The sequence below is a fragment of the Fragaria vesca genome, linkage group LG1 (genome assembly GCF_000184155.1).
Source record: "Fragaria vesca subsp. vesca linkage group LG1, FraVesHawaii_1.0, whole genome shotgun sequence".
NCBI lineage: Eukaryota > Viridiplantae > Streptophyta > Magnoliopsida > Rosales > Rosaceae > Fragaria > Fragaria vesca.
The window spans coordinates 19,385,849-19,402,756 of record NC_020491.1 but is presented as its reverse complement, the minus strand read 5'-3'; the positions used below and the strand labels follow the sequence as shown (position 1 = coordinate 19,402,756).

The window sequence follows — 16,908 nt, the reverse complement described above, 5'->3', positions numbered from 1 at the left end:
AATTTTAGCTAGTAAAATGTAATTTTTATTAGGGTATTATTTTAGGGTGTTAAATTTTAGAGTTGGGTTTTAAGTGATGGTGTTGGACCGGTTGGGGAAAAGCCCAAATCCTTTCTCTTCTCTCTTCCCTCCCGATTCTCTCTCCCTCTCCCTCCGCCGGATTTTCTTCCCGGCCGTTCGCCGTCGTCCGGTCTCCTCTGACCGCCGGGCCGGTCCCAAACGGACGGCCGTCGACCCAGCCTTCTTCTTGGACCGGTGAGAGGATCCCTAGCGCCGCCGTGAGAGAGCGTTGCCACCCGAGAGGTTCGACTGCCTAGAACTTCCGGTCGTCGGAACTCCCTCCTCCGGCCACCAAAACCGGCGATCCTTGGCTCGTTTTGTAGCCCTCCTCCCGTGCAGCAACCCCTCCAAACAGCTCACCCTCTCTTGAGCTAGGGTTCAAGGAAACCTCGTTAGAGTGGCGATTTGGATTTCGTCGGGCTTATGCCTAGAGTTGTGAGTGGACCTTTATTTTAATTGAAAAACATGCGATGAATTATCTGTTGATCATTTATTTCTTTTCCTAAGATTTATTTATTCTCGGATATTTGGCAATTTTCCTCCTTTCGAGAGATCCCGAAAATGAGATTTTCGGTGGATATGTTTATTGGGTGTTTATGATGATAGTATGTATATGTAAATGCTAGCTAGCCATACCTGTTTGATCCGCCATAATGAGGTAAAATACCATTATGGTGTGACGTGAGTGTTAGACACAAGCGTAGTAGCCCTATATGAAAACTATTTTCTTATTTGGTTTATTTAGGTTTTCATATAGGGAGTCCACACGTATATACACTCGTGCTTTTTCCGCCATACTGAGGTACAATTCCATTATGGTGTGACGTGAGCGTTAGACGCAAGCGTAGTAGCCTTGTATGAATTTCTATTTTTCTAATTTGTTCTTAGAATTCATACAAGGAGTCTGACGAGTATAAATACATATACTTATATATGTTTATATATAGTTTAGCCTGAGAGGCTGTATTTCTTTGAGTTATGGAGACTAGCCGGAGCTAGTCATGAAATTTCCAGTTTTTGTGTTGAGCGCTTTTGAGCTGCCGCATGCAGTATATTTTCTTTGGAAATTAAAATGGGGAAGCATAAATATTTTTATTAATTTATTTTTGTCCACTCACTCTAACGTTGTTAAGTGTTTTCCCCTGGGTCTTTCGTTTTAAAAATGCCCAGCTTGCAGGTTAGCATAGTCGAGGTCGGGCGTACATGAAGATGAGGCATAGTCATCCTATAACTTCCACTTGTTAATTTATTTTATTTCATTTCTTCCTGTTAGAGTTGCTCTGAACCTATAAATGGTTGGATGTGAGATTTGTTTAGATTAGTAAATTTTTGGGTGGTGTTGTGATTTGGGGAGCACGAAGGCTCCAGGAGTAGAGGATTATAAATGGATTCTTTTGAAGTGCATGCAGGTATTATTAGGAAGGGTTGTCCATTTTCAAGGGAGGTTATGCCGATTTTTCGGTAAATTTTCCTTAGAGGTGGTCCCCGCATGACTTACTCCGGGTTTCAGGATGAAATTCGAGGTGGGTCGTGTCAAGTCTAGCAAAGAAGACGGAGGTTCATGCTTAGTATTTTGTAGTTATAACATGCATACTACAACCTTTTCCTCTAACTCTAGGTTTTGGTGGTTTTGTGCTCAGCTTTCTTATTAGAAAAATTCCATACCAAACTAACCACTTTGTCCACCCTACTTTCTCACTTCTCATCCTACATATATTTTTTTATAATTTAAAGTTTACTTAGCTTACTTAGTTATAATTTGAAGTTTATATTTTTCCCTAATAATTGGAAAGCTCCGGTGCCAACGTCTGTTAAGATTTGTGTGTAGAAAGCTGCCTCGAATATTCTACCCACACGAAGTAGGCTGAGTGAACGAGGTATCGATATTGATACACAATGCCCATTCTGTGAGGAAGAAGTCGAGTCCCCTCTACATGCCTTAAGAGATTTTGCCCTCATGCGTCTTCTTTGCTACAATTAGCACATATACCTACTCATGAAACAGCTACAAATATAGTGGATTGGTTAGTCATCTCTCATTCCCAATCCCCATCTACTTTTGATATCGATGCATTATTGATGTTTGTTTGGGCTATTTGGCGTAATAGAAATGCTAAGGTTTGGAACAAGGAGCAAGGTAAAAATGGCAGATGAGATTGTACCCATTACTTTGGGTTGGTGGGAGGATTATAAGTCTGCTTGGTTGACATCACGTACCAAACCTCCAACACAAGTAAATATAAAGTGGTCGAGACCACCACCTGGGTGTGTGAAATTGAATGTGGATGTTGCCTTCGATCTGCATACTGGAGCTACTAAAATTGATGGAGTATTTCGCGATTACTTGGGACAGTGTTTAGGAGCATTTTCTTTGGCTCTTGGCAATACAAGCTCTGCCCGGCATGGGGAGCTATTAGCCCTATTGGAAGGGGTGAGAGTCGCCTCTCAGAAGAAACTGTATCCCTTGTTGGTTGAAACTAATTGTCATGTATTGGTGACTGCACTTCATGATGATTCCTTGAGTTGGTCAAATCTTAGCTTTCTTTTATCAAACCTTAAAGAAGCTTTAGCTCTCCTTCGATTCCCTCAGCGGTAGTTAGCTTTGTTCCTCATTCTGCCAAAATGGCAGCTCACCTTATGGCATAATATGTCTCAGTCCTTGTAACAGGATTCACAACCTACATACCTCCGCCTGTGTAGGTTCTGATTTCTTCTTAATGTTGTTGAGGAATGAATATTGGGGGATGGGATCTTTGGATCCTTTGTGGATAATCACTTTGGAGGACAATTTAGAGAGAGAGAGAGAGAGAGAGAGAATACAAGGTTTAAGTGGTTCACCTCCCAAGAGCGGGAGGCTACATCCATTGGAAGAAGAATGAGATCATGAATAATGTGGAGTGAGGAGAGGAGGTCGACCCCTATTTATAGAAGTGGGTGTTACCTCTCTCCTCACATACAAGTGCCATGTGGCATAGCATATGCAACTGGGCGAACTTTTCTAGAAGGTTTCATGCCCTATTACATGGAAATAAGAATAAGTATATATAAAGAGTGCTTCCGCATGCGCCAAGCAGCTTCCGCATCTATCTTCGAGATGGACCTCCGGGTCGGGCCGTGCCAAGGGCTCGGAGCCACGAATAAGTGTGATGCGAGCGGTTGTGTACATAGTATAATATTATTTTCCCTCAAGAAATGTAATGATTCCTAGATCAATGAAGCTATTCATCCATTTCAAAAAAAAAAAAGTGTGCCGCTATTGCCACCATACCGTCTACTTATTTCACCATACAAAATATGTTTTTAAAGAAATACCCCATTTTGTCCCCCTAATTATAAAAAGAATTCTTAAAAATTTTAAATCTAATCACAATTGAAATTTTTTTACACAGTTGGCGACTACTATTTTTTTCTCTTCCTTTGTATTAGGATCTCTCTCTATTACAATAATACTCTTAACAATGAATTTTAGAACTTTTAACAACATCTCATGGATTTGAGTTTTGAACTTGAATTTTTGCAAGTGAGTGTATCGATAAGACGAACATTGACTAGTACAACATAGGCAAGAGTGGAATGTGATGATCAATATGGTGGTGGGGAGATATGCTCTGTGGTTTTGTAAACAACTCAGCATGCTCAGTAAAGAGGGACTGAATATCAAGGTGTTGGGCCTCAATGTTGATAATTTGTGGGCTTATGGTGATTGGGGCGAGGCCTAAATGATCTAGACAGAAAAGATCCATAAAGGATTGTTGGTCCACTTGTTAGGGTTTTTCGAATACTCTAAAGAAGGTGAAATTGATCCCTTACCATGAACATCATCACTGTATCGAGGAAGTGTCAGCTCATAATAGTCCCAAGGTGTCCAGCCATTGTGCGCTCTCACATCTGGGAACCGGAAGAAGGAGAATAGAGCTTGTGAAGGAATAGCTCTAGATGTCATAGTGACATCAACGACTTTGCTGTAAGGTGTGACAATATGGCCGGTAGCATATCTGAATCAGAGGTATACTACCAGACCGCTTCAGACACCTAAGTGTCGAGCTAGAGAATGGTTGAGGAAGTTCATGGCAGAGCCTTAATTGACGAAAATATCCATCACATGACCATTGATGTTTCCTTTAAATATCATTTGACTATTTTTAAGATGGTGGAATGCGTTTAACACGAAGATAATGCTTGGTCATAATGAGCCAACTATAAGATTCTTCTCCATTAAATCGAGGTAAGTTTATTTTTGGAGGTATATATATATATATATGTGTGTGTGGGTGTTTGTAGGATTATATTGTGGTAATATGATGATTGAGTGTTTGGATGCTAGGTCCGAGTGAAAGAGTTGTTAGGGAGGAAAAATTGCAGAGTGAAGTGTTTGGAAGGTATTGTTGTTGTGTATATGAGTTTTAAAGGTGGAGTAGTGAGGTGAAGGTTGAATGTAGTTGTAAGTTAGGGGTCGACTGTGGGGATGAAGAAGGAGGCGGAAAAGATGTAGGGTGGTATTGTGGTCTAAATAGGCCGACAGAAGGTGTTGTTTGCTTGAGTTAGGGAAGTGATGGACCTCAATGTAATATGACGAAAAGATGGAGTGTGAGGGTGAAGTGAAGGGCCAGAGATGTGAGGGGAAGGGGCAGGTGGGAAAAAGTTTGAAGTGGGAGTTTGTGGTGGTCATGGAAAAAGTACATGCATTATGTTTTCAAGTGATTAGAGGTAAGTTGTGAGATTATTTTGAAAAACAAATTGTTGTGTTGATGGATTGCACCTAGGAGGAGAGTTGACTCTGAAAATTTGCTTGGGTGAGGTGGAATGAGTCGATGGCTTGGTGAAGCTCATCTTGTACTCTTGTAGCGATTCGAAAAAGTTATGGAACTCTGTCATTTGTAGTTGTGTGTAGTCCTCATGCTAATATGAGGAGCGAAGCAATATTGGTGTTGGTGGGGGATTTGGTGTTGGAAGTGGCGGAACAAGGGCATAGGATGGTGGGCTAGAGAAGGGGCTAGAAACTTGTAAGTTTCTTGCCAAAGCCATTGGCTCTTGATACCAGATAAAAGCACCAAAATTGAAAGTAAAATTCGTAATTGATTTATAGTTCTGCTTACCAAAAGATAATAAGGTATCTGATACCCAGATCTAAAATAAGCTAAGAAGGGAAAATAGAGTAGAAGGAAATAGAGAAAATATTCATTCATGCCAATTAGGGTTACATCGTTTAGTTCATATAGTCCATACTAACGTATGTGATCTTGCCACGTGTATAATACCGTAGATTTTCATATCAATTTTCCTTGTATTATTTCCGGAATTAATGAAGGAATATTTATGGAAATTCTTATTTTGGTTGTGTGAAGTTGAAGTTTCTGGAGTTTATTTTAAGGTGCTTGTTTTAAGTGGCTAAAAGTTGACTTTATTTTCCGTAAGGCATTTTCGAAAACTTCCTTCATGAAAGTTGTTGAGTTTGTCGATACGAGTTTGTAGACGTGCGGCACGCCTGAAACGGATGTTGTATGAGAAAGTTATCGTCAGCGGAAATTCGTGGCTTTATTATGGGATTGTGGGTTAAATAGAAATTAAGAGTTTTATTTTTTAGAAAACCCAAATTTCAGCTCTTCACTTTCTCTCTCTTCCTTCCCGAGCTCCCACACCCTCCCGACTTTGCCGGCACAGAACTCTACCGTTCGACCACCAAACCGGTCGTCATCGGTTCTGTTTGACTCACACAAATGCCACCTCCAAGCCTGTGGCAGCGCCGCCCCTCGCCTGGCCGTCTAGACGTCGTTCTCCGACGAAGAGGGACGTTCGACCTCATCAGAGTTTCTCCTCTTTTCGGCCACCCTAAGGTACGAAGCCGGTCTCATCTAGAAGCTTAAGGAGAGTACTTCAAACCCTCCAAATGAGTCAATCCGTTTTGCAGCGACGAGAGAGTCTTAAGCAAAAGTCTTTTCTAGCATTTGAGGTATTTTCCGGCCTATTACTAAACTCTTGGCTTTGTGGTAGTTAAAGTTGTTGTAGGGCTTGTTGAGATGAAGAGTTTAGCGTATGATCTATGACCCGGTTCTTGGGTCACCGGTGGCGCGTGGGGCCCACTCGTCGCCGTCTATGGTGGCACGTGGCAGCGTGTTTATTAGAGTGTGTAGTTTTGATTTCTGTGATTAGCTAGCTTTTGTTGTGAGATTGTGAGATGTGGAATTTCTAGGTTGTGAGTAAGGATTTTATGTTAGGACCTTAAGTTGATATTAGGCTTGGTTGAGGTTGAGTTAGAGTTTGAGGATTAGAGGCAGCCTTATTGGGGTCGTTAAGTTCGACGGCTTTGGAAAGTTGTCCTCCCTTGAGCTAATGGTTAGTTTAAGGGTGTTGTGTTTTCCTATAGTACCTTGGTTACTAAGGGTATTAATTGTGTGATTTTAGGTGAGTTGTGAAGTTGTGATTTGGCTTGCTCTTGTTGTTGGTGGAAATCGCAGCGGGATTATTTAGGTGAGTAACATCTCACCAAGGTTCACTTGGGACCAATTATTGATGAATTATTTATTGATAATGATTATGATGATGATGATTGTGATGATGATAAAATGATGAGGATTGTGATGATGATAATGATTATGATGATAAAATGATGATGATGATGATGATGATGATGAGGATTATGATGATTATGATGATTTATTTAAAATTTATTTATTTTGGTTGTTTTTAAAATATATAAACTTAATCGCCAGCGACTCATAGGTAAGATAAAACAAGTTTTCCTATTATATGATTATTTTTAAGGTTCATGAAATTATAATATTTTTGGTTCTTTATAGGTTATTCTTGTGGGAATAACTATGTCTTGTGCATATAAATATATCTATGTGAAAGGATATAATTTTATGATGTGCTATTGGGTTGTGGATGTTAATTTTATTATATTGTGATTTGTGGTTTAGATAATCAAACCGGGTTCCAAGCCTTTAATCGGGTGATTGGTTACGGTTATGATGATTCTACCCTTATGTGAAATGTTATGTAAATAGTCAAACCGGGTTCCAAGCCTTTAATAGGGTGATTGATTACGGTTATGATGCAATTTTTTTTTGTGATTTGTTATTGGACAGTCAAACTGGGTTCCAAGCCTTTAGCCGGGTGATTGGTTGCGGTTAGGAATAGAGCTATAGTCCGTCTATCGGTGTAGGTCATGGGAGATACCTTATGGTATATGGGACCCATAGGTACACAAATTGTTGTTGTAGGTCATGAGAGGTATTTATTAATATCTGGGACTTATGAGTACATATTATTTGTAAAAGTGGTGAAAATGTGGTTTTAACATTGTTCTTAATTGTTGTCAATTAAATTCCTTGTTTTGAGTATCTCCTGAACTATGCTTAATGCAGGAGATTTTCAATCTTAATTGTGTGATTTTTAGTGGAATTCCTGAACTATCATTTTTGCAGGATTCACTTATGATTTTGATTGTTTTGGAAATTGTTGTGTTTTCTTCTTTACTCCCTTTTGAATTTTCTTGTTTGAGGCGATTCCTGAACCAAGTTCTAAGCAGGAATTTCTGTTTTTATTTTTATGTGAAGTTGGGTTGAGTTATTTTTTAGAGTTACTCATACGGGCTTTTTAGCTTACCGGGTTTGTTGTTTACAACCTGGTGCACCAATTCATGGTGTAGGGGTTAGACCTACAGGTGTTGATCAGCAAGGTTAAGGCAGAGGCATAGTGGCAGAGTTTTTAGTTGTTGTATACTTGATATTTTTATATTTGGTAGACAACATTAAATTCATTCGAGTGTTTTCATTTCTTGACTTTCAAGTTTATGTAAATAATGAAATGTAATATTAACTCGATGTTGAGTTGTGTTGACATTACATTCTGCAATTGAGATTTGTCTTCTTTAAGTTGTTGAACAGGTCTTGAGAATTATATTATTGTGAGTTATCATGCCCAAATTTTTGAAAATTTATCCTTCGAAAATTGGGGTGTGACAACGTGGGTTACATCTAAGGCACTCCAACAAAACAACTAGAACATGTAATAATACACGTCCATAGCACATGTATACTAGCAACTGTAAACATTAGGAACATAAGAAAATAGATTGATTCATAACATAGCTGCCTGCTCCAAAATAAACTTGCCCTCAAGTTTATGCATCAGAGTTCAAAATTTGGATACCTTTCCTTGATCATGTCAGCAAACTCCCAAGTAGCCTCATCAACAACCATTGAGTTGCAGCAGCCCCATGCTTTTTGACCATCCTAGTCTCAAGAACAGCAGCAGGTACCCAATTCACTTTTGTAGTATCTGATACAGCAGGTAATTGAGCTTCAACTGTCACATTTTCACCCAACTTCTTTTTAAGCAATGATACATAGAATACATCATGAATTTTGGCTGAAGCTGGTAACTTGATCTTGTAAGCAATAGTTCCAATCCTCTCTAACACCTCAAAAGGTCCATAAAACTTTGCTGACAACTTGTGGAATGCCTTTTTGTGCACTGACCGCTGCCGATAAGGTTGTACCTTAAGGTACACCAGATCACCAACTGCAAAATTCATGTCAGTGTGTTTCTTGTCATAAATCCCTTTCATCCTGGATTAAGCTTTCATTAAATTCTTTTTAAGTAACAACAGCAGCTCATCCCTTTTCACCAATTGTTCTTCAACTTGAGCTACAATAGTGGAACCTGGAAGGTAAGGTTTGATTGAAGGTGGTTTATACCCATACAAGGCTTCAAATGGAGTCATGTCAATTGTAGACTGGTGTGAGGTGTTATACCACCACTCAGCCCAAGGAAGGGCTTGTACCCATGTGTGAGGCTTCTCCCCAACCACACATCTTACGTATTGCTCCAAAGTTCTGTTGAGGTTTTCTGTCTGACCATCTGATTATGGGTGATAAGCTAAAGATTTACTGAGTTTGGTCCCCTGAAGAATAAAATAGGCCTCCCAAAATAAACTCATGAAAACTGGGTCCCTTTCAGATATAATTCCCTCTAGCATCCCATGCAATTTAGATATTTCTTTCACAAAGAGCTGAGCCAAAGTTGACGCATAATAATGGTGTGATAAGGGTACAAAATGAGCATATTTAGTCAATTTGTCTATAATCACTCAAATGATAGTTTTACCTTCAGATTTTGGCAATGCCTCAATAAAATCCATAGAGATTGTGCTCCAAGCTCTCTCTGGGATGGTAATGGGTTGAAGCAGCCCTGGTGGTGAGATTGTTTCATAATGGTGCTGCTGACAAACATCACAATCAGCTACAAACTGTTTGACCTCTTTCTGCATTCCAGGCCATGCAAAACTTCTGTAGATCCTTCTATAAGTTCTTGATCTTCCCAGATGCCCTCCAATAAACCCTCCATGAAATTCTTCCAGTATCTTCTTCCTCCAATCGCCAACTGGTGGAACAAAAATCCTATCCTTAGAGTACAGGTGAATTTCATCCCACTTGTAATTTTTCTGTTCCTCTCCAAGCTGCAATGAATCAATAATAAGTCTTGTTTCAGCATGATTGAGGCAAGCCTATTGTATTTCTTGGACATAGTTATGTACAGGTTTGGACATTCCCATGAGAGCTGCTAGGACTGGCTTTCTTGACAAAGCATTTAGGACAACATTAGACTTTCCAGCTTTGTACTTAATCGAGTAATCATACCCCAACAACTTCAATAACCATTTCAATAACCATTTCTGCTACGCAAGAGTGGTTACTCTTTGGTTCAAAAAATATTCAAGTATCCTATGGTCAGTGATAATTCTGAAATGGTGTCCAAGAAGACAAGGTCTCCACTGTTGCACAGCTGGGACTATAGCGAGCATCTCTTTGTCATACACAGATAAAGCTAGGTGTCTATGTGACAAAGCTTTGCTCATGAAAGCTATGGGGTGGCCTTCTTGGGATAACACAGCACCAATACCTGCATCTGAAGCATCACTCTCAATCACATATGGTTTTGTAAAATCAAGAATGGCGAGGACTGGTGTTGAGGTCAGAGCATTTTTCAATTCTTCAAAAGCTGCTAATGACTGTGAAGACCAATGAAATCCCTCTTTCTTCAACATTGTAGTTAGAGGCTTGGCAATAACTCCAAAACCTTTCACATATTTTTTGTAATAGCTAGCTAAGCCTAAAAATCCCCTTAACCGCTTGATTGTTTTTGGTTTTGGCCACTATCTGATGCTCTCAATTTTGGAAGGTTCCACAGCTACCCCATTTTTACTGATGACATGACCAAGATACTCCACCTTGTTAGCTCCAAAACTACATTTGCTCTCTTTAACCTTAAGAGAGTTTTCCTGCAACCTAGCCAACACTGCCTCCAAATGCTCATTCATCACTGATTGGAATGTGGCTAGAGCATTGGTGAGTCTAAATGACATCACTAAAAACTCAAATGGCCAGAGCGTGTTCTAAATGCAGTCTTACAAATGTCCTCCTCAGCCATCCTAATTTGATGGTAACCTGATCTTAAATCAAGCTTAGTGAACACAACTGCTCCATGCACTTCATCTATCAACTCATCAACCATGGAAATAGAGTATTTGTCTTTCACAGTGACTGCATTTAAGGCCCTATAGTCAATACAAAGTCTCTAGGACCCATCCTTTTTCTTTACCAATAGAACAGGTGAGGAAAAATGGCTCACACTTGGTCTAATAACCCCATTTGCAAGTACCTCCTGCATAATCTTCTCAATTTCTGTTTTTTTGGAAGTGTGGGTACCTATAAGGCCTGACACTAACAAGGATTGTATTGCGGATCATCTCAATTTTGTGATCTTGCTTTCTAGGTGGTGGCAAGTGGGTAGGAGGTTCAAAAACTACTGAATACTTTCGAATGAGTTTTTGTATCTGAGGATGTGTGGAATTAGTGGTTTGCAAGGTACTAAAGGTTTTTAATTGGACCAGCATGTCCTCTCTCTCTCTCTCTCTCTTTTAAGGGTTCTAGTCATGGACTTGCAGCTAACAACAGTGGCTTTAGGCTCAGTTTCACCTTTAAGGCAGTATTTAATCCCTTCCACAATAAACTTCATGCTCATGTACTCAAAATTTCATATTATGTCACCAAGTTTTCTCAACCACACAGCCCCTAGAACCACCTCACATCCAGAAATAGGCAAGACATAGTACTGAACAATGAAAATAAATTGTTAGAGCTTTAGAGCAATTTCCACAATACATGTTGACTCCATAATATCACCACTCGCAAGTCTCACTTTGACTAGTTTAATGCTTTTGATCTCAGCCTTGTGGCGTCTAAGCACACATGGGTGGATGAAGTTGTGTGATGCAACAGAATCAATCAGCACATGAACCTGCTTGTTTTTGCATAAACCCTTCAACTGCATAGTGTTTGTGTTTTGACCCTCCCCCATTACATGCAAGTGCATTAAGGGTTGTTCTGCCTCCCCGTCAAGTGTTGCCAACTCTTCCACTTCCTGATTTTCTAAAGGTCTTTGCAAGTCAACTTCTTCTTTCATCACTTCAATGACTATCCAGGCTTGTCCTCGTCTGCAATTTTGTCCAGGTCTAAAGAGCTCATCACAAAAGAAGCATGGATTCCTAGCCCTTCTTTCCTGGTACTCAGCTTGGGTCAATCTCCTATTTCCTCCCCCTACATTAGCTACAGGTGGTGCTTGTAGTCTGGCCAGAGGTTGTTGTGCTCTAAGAGAAGGTTGCACAGGGTTTAGTCTGTTTGGAGGTGGAGGGTTTCTACTGGCAAGGACCATCCTAGACTGGTTCTTATTGCTGATTTCCATTTCTTCATAAATCAAAGCTAGCTCACAGGCCTCATAAAGAGTGTTAGGCTTTAAAGCTCTGATATAAGCTCTAATGGACTCTTTCAATCCTAAAAAAAAAAATTGACAGTAACAACTGAGTAGATAAACCGGAAGCGCTCCTTGACATCCTGGTGAATTCATCCTTGAATTGTTCTACTGTTCCTGTCTGAGACATTCGAGCTAGAGCAGCTTGATAATCGAGCACATTGTGGCCACTGAATTCCCTCATGAGTAAGTCTGTAAGCCCTGACCAAGTAGCCGGGAACTCATGTCGAAACATAAACCACCTGTCTGAAGCCTTATCAGTAAGATGCATAGTAGCAATTGCCAATTTTCTTTCCTCAGGGATCTTATAAAAATCAAAGTATTGATCAGCCTTATTGAGCCACTCAACAGGATCCCCCCCCCCCCCTCCAAAAGAGCTAAGCTCTAGCTTCATTTATTTCATGGTAGGAAATGTTGGATCCCAATGAGCATGTAATGGAGGAACAAAGTTGTGTAGAGGGTATGGTTAAACTGTGATTTGTGAGTTGTGGTGGTTGCCATTGTGTAGCTAGGGTGTTGTGGGTAAACATGTTGGTGAGTATAAGGTCTTGTATGTGAGTTACCAAATGAATCCATAGAAAAAAACCATTTAGGGTGCAAAATTGTTTTGAGTTTGACCATTCACAAAATTGGGGTTAAAATTTGGTGTGTAACCAGTATGAACAATATTGTGAGAACCAAAATTGGGAGCAAAATGTTGTGATTGTGTAAACTGAGAGAAATATGGGACTGTAGTTTGATAAAAAGGTTGAGATCCAAAGTTTGAGTACTAATAGAGATGGGTGGAGGGTTGCTTCTGAGTCTCACTCTCATTGATCTTACCCTTACCCTTACTACAATCACCCTTCTCCACCCTAACCTTTCTAGAACCACCTTGGCTACTATCCACCTTTGTCACAGTTAAAGCATTCATTACAACACCAGATGCATTAGTGATAATAGGCTTAGTGGTAGTAAATTCCAACAACTGGTCAGAATCCAAACTAGCATAAGTAGTAGCAATATTACCCTGCTCCAAAGCTATATCATTAATATTGGACTGAGGGGTGTTACCTGCCATGATTACAGCTGTAGAAGAGATGCTACCCTTTGTAGATGAAGCTGAATCCATTTGAAGAGATAAAAGAAGAGATGCTACCCTTTGTAGATGAAGTTGAATTCATTTGAAGAGATAAAAGGGGTTGTCTAGAGGTAGGTGGTAAACTCTCGAACTTCAACAATGAAGAATCCAGTTTATTAGCAGCTGCAGCAGAAGAATCCTGCATAGCACGAAATTCAGCCATGATCTCAGCACGAAAGGCATACATAGACTCCTAAAGCTCGCTAAACTTGGCCGAAGTGAAATCCTTGTGAACCTGGAGCTCAAACTCAAGATGTGAGACCTCCCCAGTATTCGGAGGGTGGTTAGTATTCTTTTTGTTAACCATCTTTTGGCCCTAGGAGGGCTCTGATACTAGATAATAAGGTATCTAATACCCAAATCTAAAATAAGCTAAGGGAAAGTAGAGAAGAAGGAAACAGAGAAAATATTCATTCATGCCAATTAGGGTTACATCGTTTAGTTCATATAGTCCATACTAACATATGCGATCTTGCCACGTGGGCTATGTTCAAGGCACTCCAGAAAAACAACTAGAACATGTAATAATACACGTGCATAGCACATGTATACTAACAGCTGTAAACATCAGGAACATAAGAAAATAGATTGATTCATAATAAAGGTAGTGAAAGGCTACATCATATAAGGGCAGATGAGATCCATCTAATGACAAAAGAGTGAACTAATGTGTGGCACAAGACCACTAACACATCCAACCAATGATAACGATTCTTGCCCCTACTTGAGCTTATTGGGTTTGCTTAATTGGACTACTTAATACATGATACCATATATAGTGTTATCATTAACCCAAACAAAGAGATCCAGCAACCTCTGAATTCGAATAGATCGAAAGCGCAAGGAGGGACTAATGCCGAGTTGATGCTCCAATGGAGCAAGAGAGATCCACAGACCTAAAAATGTAGTCGAATTGCAACGGAAGCTGCACATGGCGGCGGAAGAGAACATGAGATTAAAATAAGGGTTAAATATTATATACTCCATGTTGTTTGAAGTCGACATTTGTTTAGTCCTTGTGGTTTCATTTTAATCTGAATGGTCCTTAAAGTCACGATTTTCCTTCTAAATAGTCATTCTGTCAATTTTCTTAGTTAGATTGCTGATGTGGCCGTTAAAAATTGTACTGTTTTTAACAGCCACGTCAGCATTTTAACGGAAAAAATTGACGAAATGATCATTTGGAAGGAAAACCGTGACTTTAGGGATCATTCAGATTAAAATGAAACCACAAGAACTGAACATATATCAACTTCAAACTATAGGAACTAAACAAATTTCAATTCTTAAAATAAAATGGTGCAGTAGCTCTTCAAACGCTAAGAATCACAACAAATATAGAATAAGACTTAATATAGGTCCCAATTCTTGACTCGTACTATGCACAATCAAAGATCCACCAAATCGGAACCTCAAAAGCCGCCGCTAACCACTGTCAGATCCACCAATGATAAGGCCTACCAACCTGAAATCTGATATGAGATAAGACGAGGTATCTCCAAATGCGGCACCTATCTTGCTGGTGATGACAAGATCTGTAACACATCTTTTTACCCTCCTTTCGAGCGACTCCAAGAACCTGTCTCTACGACGCAAAGTATTAGGACCAGATCAGAAATGACCAAACACCTTCGAAACTAATCTACCATCCACTCACAAACCGATACGCAAGGGTGAGGACACCAACTACATGATGCTTGCAACCTTAAGGGCATAACATATATGCTTGCAAGCTTTTTTGTCTCATGTTGTAAATTCTAGGGCTGGGCATGAGACGGGATATAGCTAATCCCACGGTCCGTCTCGGACATTGAAATCGGTATGGGACGAGATTTGAGTTTTTTCAGATTTCATCACACTTGGGCCCTACCCTTGTTGGGACAGGACGAGATGTGACGAGACGAGCCCAGTCTCGAATAAAAAAAGTTGAAAATAAACTTATAAGCAAAAGAAAGAGTTCCATATTTTAATAGTGATCTCTACTCTATTAAATATTAACAAGTACTTGTAATATATTTACAAGTATAACACGGTGTAATAAAAGAGTTTATATTGTTTACTTTCTCTAAACATGTCATCACTACTAGGGTGCAAGAAGAGAGTCTAATAACTGTTATTCAATTGGGGATACCCTAATAACTTAAAGAAACAAAGAGCTAAAATTAAAACACTTAAATGAAATGCTCAAATCACATCTTAATCAATAAAAAATCAATTATTAAAATAGTTGGGACGAGATGAGCTTAAACAAGAGTTGAATTATCCGTCCCGTGTCCCGTCCTATTGTATATGATGAGACGGGACATGACAAGTTTGACGTTTTGAGATTTAAATCCCGTACCGGGACTGGCCCGAAACGGGTTCATGATTACGGATTTTATGCCCACCCCTAGTAAATTCCAATTGCGGAAGACGCATACGGGCATAGGAACTACGCCTTCCAAGTTCATCATTAGAAAAAGTAAATAATTTATTTTAACTAAGTGTGTAAAAATTTGTAAAATCATTTACCCAAAAATAGCCCACGAAAAATCTTTGTTTCCTTTGTTAACAAGTGAAGGACACAAAAATCTTCACGCCCAAAGGAGAAGAAGAAGAAATGAAATAAAGAACAGAAGGATTCAAAACTCGGGCACAAAAACAAAAGCAGACAGAGGAAAGGTCACAGATTATCTCTCTCTCTCTCTCTCAAATAAAAAAAAAAAAATATCAAAATTCAGATCCCAAATCACCACCCACCTTCTTGCTCTTCTTCTTCATCAACATGATCACCCTCCATTAATCTTTTCATAATTCCACATCTGTCCCTCTCTCCAGATCCTCCACAAGACCAATTCACAGAGAGAGAGACCAAAGACGCCATGAGCGACTTCTCGGGCCTCCTGAGCTCCGATTACGGCTTCAAGCCCTCCGGCAAATCGGCCCCAATGTCGTCTTCTTCTTCTTCCTCTTCAAAGCCTCCGCCTTTCGATCTCGGATCCTCCAGATCAACTCGGACCTCCAATTCCTTCAACGGCTCCTTCTCCGACGATCGCGACCCGATCTTCGGACCCCCGAAAGCCCAAGACTTCGACAACATCTTCAGCGGCGGCTCCGCCAGGTTCTCCGCCAATTCGGAAGCTTTCAACTTGGATTCCATTTACGGCGGGCCCAGTGATTCCGGTTCGTCCAAGGTGCCCGATTCCGGCCCGGTTTTCGATAAGCCGGTGTATGACGACGACATTTTCGACGGCGTCGCGGGGCTGAAGAGCTCTGCTACCAACGACATTTTCTCGTCGGTGACGTCGCCGCCGCGGCGCGGGAGTAGTAGTGGGATTGATGACCTTCTCGGAGGGTTTGGGAAGGCTGAGCCGGCCTCGTCGAAAAGCTCTAGCTCGCAGAGAGCTGAGAAGGGTGCGCCGGGAGCTTTCGATGACTTGTTACCTGGGTTTGGAGGTAGAAGCAGCCCCCCAACTGAAAGGTATTGTTAGCTTTTTGTTTTTTTTCGGAAATGTGTTATGTTTAGTCTATTGATTAGTTGTGCATTGTTTAGCAATTTGTGTTGGTTAAATTGAATTCCGTTAGATGATGAATTTCCGTGTTTTGGTCTGTACGTGTGGAAGTTGAATATTAGTTATGTGAATGTTGCACTGTATGTTGCGGTATGAATTTGGTTTGGCAATTTTGTGGTGTGAGTTTCGTAGACGGGGTAGAATGAAAACTTGTTGGATGTGCAATTTCAGTAGATGAAATGTCAATTTTTGTAGCTCTTTCTATGCAAAGAATCCTTATATCCTGATATTTGTGGTCGCATGTTTGTTTGGAGGGGAACTGATTCACTAGAAATTGAGTGTAATTCTTATTTAACAAGAGATATGGAGAGGGCTGCGCTCAGCGACTGGGTTCCTCGCTCTGTTATATATATATATATATAT

The 16,908-nt window shown here is 40.2% G+C and overlaps 2 protein-coding genes across 2 annotated transcripts in view; both read left to right on the top strand.

Annotated features, from left to right (window-relative positions):
• The first annotated feature begins 2,203 nt into the window (after nucleotides 1-2,203).
• On the top strand, nucleotides 2,204-2,656 carry LOC101302121. The gene has a single exon (XM_004289457.1). It carries the CDS (start codon nucleotides 2,204-2,206, stop codon nucleotides 2,654-2,656), a length of 453 nt encoding a protein of 150 aa, XP_004289505.1.
• A 12,968-nt stretch (nucleotides 2,657-15,624) lies between these two features.
• The window catches only part of LOC101291279 (auxilin-related protein 2-like), a 7,265-nt gene continuing 5,981 nt past the window's right edge, over nucleotides 15,625-16,908 (top strand). The window contains exon 1 of the mRNA XM_004288444.1: nucleotides 15,625-16,454. Within this exon, the coding sequence (XP_004288492.1) occupies nucleotides 15,856-16,454 (599 nt within the window). The 5' untranslated portion in view covers nucleotides 15,625-15,855. The remainder of the gene's footprint in view (nucleotides 16,455-16,908) is intronic.